General features: G+C 49.7%; 1 protein-coding gene across 4 annotated transcripts in view; it reads right to left on the bottom strand.

Moving 5' to 3' along the window:
• SLC2A11 (solute carrier family 2 (facilitated glucose transporter), member 11) overlaps positions 1-4,703 on the bottom strand; it is a 37,385-nt gene that overhangs the window by 11,051 nt on the left and 21,631 nt on the right. For 3 of the 4 annotated variants that reach the window (XM_011960838.1, XM_011960836.1, XM_011960837.1), the window contains exons 5-6: positions 3,806-4,022; positions 3,108-3,256 (exon numbers count right to left, since the gene is read on the bottom strand). In XM_011960838.1, coding sequence (XP_011816228.1) covers positions 3,108-3,256; positions 3,806-4,022 — 366 coding nt within the window. The remainder of the gene's footprint in view (positions 1-3,107; positions 3,257-3,805; positions 4,023-4,703) is intronic. The other variant, XM_011960839.1, reaches the window with a different exon arrangement.

The raw sequence follows: 4,703 nt of genomic DNA on the forward strand, positions 1-4,703 counted from the left end.
TAGCGCCACTGCACTCCAGCCTGGGGGACAGAGTGAGACTCCATCTCAAAAAAATAAAATTAAATAAATAAATAAATAAAGGGAGGAAATGAAGGAAGAAATGAAATAAAAGGAATTAATGAATTTGTGAATAAATAGGCATAGAGAGGTAGGACGAGAAGCCCCCACTCCATACCTGCACTGACTCCCACAAGCAGTCTTCCCAGCATGATCATCTCAAAGGAGCCTGCTTTGCGGCTGAATCCAAACAGAATCGCTGCCAACACCACAAAGATGTTATTCACCAGGAGGGACTTCTTCCTTGGGGGAAGTGAAACACACAGAAAGAGAGGCTGTGGTTCAGTCCAGAGGGACCATCCTTGGGGACCACTCTTTGCAACTCTAACAAGCCCTGATCACACACACACGTGTGTGTGTATTTGTGCTTCAAAGAGTCTAAACTGCATTAACGGAAATGACCATTATACCTAGGCTCACCTATGGTATGCCTTGAGGTGAATATTCCCACTCCCCTCCCCCGCCATGTACCCCAATTACTCTCCTTTCTGCCTACAGCAAAGCTTGAAATAACAGAATTTATGTGGTATGGCTTTCCCCCTTCAGATTAAGTATTGTTCTCCCCAGACTTTTTGAAAATGAAGAGACTGGCCAGGGGTGGTGGTTTACGCCTATAATTCTAGCACCTTGGGAGGCTGAGGTGGGAGGACTGCTTGAGCCCAGGAGTTTGATTTTTTTTGTTTTTGTTTTTGTTTTTGAGACAAAGTCTTGCTCTGTTACCCAGGCTGGAATGTAGTGGTGCAATCTTGGCTCACTGCAACCTCCATCTTCCAGGTTCAAGCTATTCTTGTGCCTCAGCCTCCAGAGTGGCTGGGATTACAGGCGCATGCCACCACGCCCAGCTAATTTTTGTATTTTTAGTAGAGATGGGGTTTCACCATGTTGGCCAGGCTGGTCTCGATCTCTTGACCTCGTGATCCGCCTGCCTTGGCCTACCTAGGATTACAGGCATGAGCCATGGTGCCTGGCCTGCCCCAACTCTCTGTAGGCAGGAAGCAAGCTGAGAAATTTGCTCAACCATCAAAAGCAGCACACTGTGCAATGCCCTCTTCAGAAGGAATCAAGGAAGGTGATAGAAAAGGAAAAACATTTCAGAGGACAGACGCAAGAAGCATGGAGAGCCATGCATGGTGGTGTGTGCCTAGAGTCCCAGCCACTCAGGAGGCTGAGGCAGGAGGATCGCTTGGGCCCAGGAGCTCTGGGTTGTAGTACGCTAGGCCGATCAGGTGTCTACACTAAGTTCAGCATCAATATAGTGACGTCCCAGGAGCAGGGACCACCAGGCTGCCTAAGGAGGAATGCACTGGCCCAGGCTGGAAATGAGACAGTTCAAAACTCCCGTGCTAGCTAGATACAATGGCTCATGCCTATAATCCAAGCACTTCAGGAGGCCAAGGAGGATGGATCACTTAAGCTCAGGAGTTTGAGACCTGCCCAGGCAAAAGGTGAAACTTCATCTTTACAAAAAATACAATAATAAAAAAAAATTAGCCAAGCGTGGTGGCACGGGCCAGTAGTCCTAGCTACTCAGGAGGCTGAGGTGGGAGAATTGCTTGGGCCTGGGAGGCGGAGCTTGCAGTGAGTTGAGATCACGCCACACCAGCCTGGGCGACAGAGTAAGACCCTGTTCCAAACAAAACCAAAAAACCAAAACAAAAACAAAGAAAACTTCCATGCTGATCAACAATGGGGTCATGCCTATGAATAGCCACAGTACTCCAGCCTGGACAAGCGAGAACCTGTCTCTAAAAATTAAAGAAAAAAAAAACCATGGCCTGGGGTGCCCTTCCTAGGGGGCAGGGGACAGAGCCGGAACTTGAACAAAGAATACTCCCTACCCCCAAGGCAGGGGACATGGCCGTATTTTCCTAGGGGCACTTCAGAATTGTTATAGATTAGCGACTGCTCCATGCCTGCCTTGCTTCCTCGTTTTTGAAATGAGAGCTTTAATTCCGATTACCTCATCTTACTTTTCACCATCGCACGCTGAGTGTGGGAAGGGAGGAAGACTTATCTTTCTAGATCCTAGGTTTCTGGATCAAGAAAAGGCCCACATAGACTTAATGTGGTGTAAGATCTGGGACTTCAAGCCTGATGCCATGATTGGATGAGACTCTGGGGGATCCTGGGATGGGACTGAACACATTTTGCACAGAGGAGAGACCTAAGTAATAATTGTGGCCATGGTGACAGAGAAGAGTACACTAATGGGCTAATGGGCTCTGGTCTTCACCCCTCCTTAAATCCACACCCCTTGCGATGGGAGAGGATATGCCATCAATTTTCCCATCCCTTGACTTGGGATTTGGCAGCATGACTGACTCCCTTTGGCCAATGGAATGTTAATGGCATGAGGGGACCAAAGGTTTGGAAAGCACTTATGCAACTGGATTTGCTTTCTTGTTTCTCTGCCATCATCATACTATTCCTAGGCTAACCCATTGGTACCAAAAGTGAGAGGACAGAAAGTGTAGCAAAGCTGAATGACTCCAGTCCAGACCAGCCCAGACCGGCCAAGCCACAGCTGAACCTCACCGCTGCCCCTGTCCCCCACCCCATGCTGTGAGGTAGCCCAGCTGAGATCAGCAGAGCTGCGCAGCCAGCCAGGCAAGCAAATGAATAAAAGATGCAGTAAATAATTGTTGCTTTAAACCAGAAATGTGGCAGTTGTTCCTTAGGCATTCTTATTGTAGCCATAGTTGACTGATAAGATGACCATCACCCAGTTGGCATTGGGTAGGTGAGGTCTTGTACAGGTGTTTGACCGTGTGTGTGTGTGTGTGTGTGCGCGCACACGTGTTTCTCCACACCACTCTGGAGTTCTTGAATAACAGTGGCTACGTCTGATCCATTTTGCTGCCTGACAGTTTGGACAGCCACTTGATAAGAGTTCTGACTGAAGGCAGGTATGGGCAGATCATGAAACTGAGACACAAAGAGAGGGATAGCTCTTCCTTGATAAATGAAACCTATGAAATGGGGACTCATATACTCTGAGGAGATGCACCCCTTGGTCAAGGCAGTCTGGGAGCCCAAGGACAGAGACTCACCTGCCAGGCAGGCCTCGGTGTCTCCACAGTCAATGAGGAGGTAGCGCGGGCTTTCGGGGAGCAGAGGCAGAGAGGCGAGCTGCAGCGCCCCGGGCACCAGGCAGCTGGCCAGCAGCAGAGGCCAGGCCTGAGGGTCACCTAGAAGCTCCCTAAGGAGGCAAAGGAGAGGCCAGGCCAGATTGCTCTTTGCCAGAGTCCTACCACCCTGCTCTCCTGCCCACCTGCACACCTCCCTGCAGAGGGTCTGCAATTGCCCTGTGCCTCTTCCTATCCAAGTCTAGGTCTGAACATCAAGATCCCTCCCACCCAGGCTGGCACCAAGAGAGGACAGGGACACTGCCCCACCTCATCCCTAGCAACTCCCCTTCCCAAGAGTCCAGACTCTGCGTTCTCCTCTTTTTTCTGGAATGACTGGAACAGGTTTCTCTTTGAAAGCCCAAATCTTTACCCTCTCCTCTGTCAAGACCTGTTCTTTGCTCCCTGACCTGGAGAGGATAGGAAAAGGTGATTCACATTGCAGTATGTTGACTGATACCCATTTTGTGAATTGGCAGCAGAGATGTGGATAGAGGATTCGATGCCTTCATGCAAAGCAACAATGCTTTAATCTACTAGTGGGTAGGGGAGACATTTAGGTGAAGAAAGGTTTTTACTGGTATCTCCGAAATACTCAATGCATGTTGGGGAGGGGTGCTTACCTGAGTCCGACCACCTGTCCCATCACGATCCCCAGAGCGGTAAAGATGGCTGAGCTCATGGCCACAGCTCCTCGGAGCTCCTTAGGGGCGCTCTCCCCCAGGTACATGGGCTGGATATTCATGCTCACGCCTGGACGTATGCACAGCAGAGGCACATCAGCCACCAGCTGGGACTTCCCTCTACGACACTGGCCTATCTCCCCTGCCCCACTCAGCACTGTCCAGCCACTCAACTAGATCCTGGCACTGAGGGCTGATCCTCACCCCCCACACTCTGAGGGGTTCTGCTTCACCTGCTGAAGGGTCAACAGGATCCCAACTCTACTCCTCAGAACTTCTGAGAGAGGGCTTTCTCAGATCCGCTCCCATCCTGGTCCCTGGCCACAGTCCCACATGTTCATGGGAACTTCCTAGGTCCCATCACTGGGAACTGAGTGTGAAGGGCTCTAAGGGAGCTGTGTTGGAGCCCCTAAAAACCCAGGTGGATGTGCTCAAAATTCTGCTCTCTCACATGAAAAGCCCCACAAACCGAGGAGTACCTAACAGGCCATTCTGCTTCTGAGGGAAGATCAGAAAACTCATCCTATACCCTTTATACTTTGGCTGCCAGGAAGCTCATGGCTTAGAGTGTTACTCAAACATGGGACCTCTGTTAGTGTTAGTTTGCAGATGTTTATTCCCCCATCCCTACACAACTTTTCCATTGTTCTGTACCTACTTTAAATATCTAGTCATGAGTCTTTTAAGATAAACTATATTTCATCCTTTTGTGACAAAGGTAGGCATAAACAAAAAATAAATAAATGAGGCTGGGCACAGTGACACATGCCTGTAATCCCAGCACTTTGGGAGGCTGAGGCAGGCGGATCACAAGGTCAGGAGATCAAGACCATCCTAG

Source organism: Colobus angolensis, unplaced genomic scaffold, assembly GCF_000951035.1.
Source record: "Colobus angolensis palliatus isolate OR3802 unplaced genomic scaffold, Cang.pa_1.0 Scaffold527, whole genome shotgun sequence".
NCBI classification, from domain to species: Eukaryota; Metazoa; Chordata; class Mammalia; order Primates; family Cercopithecidae; genus Colobus; species Colobus angolensis.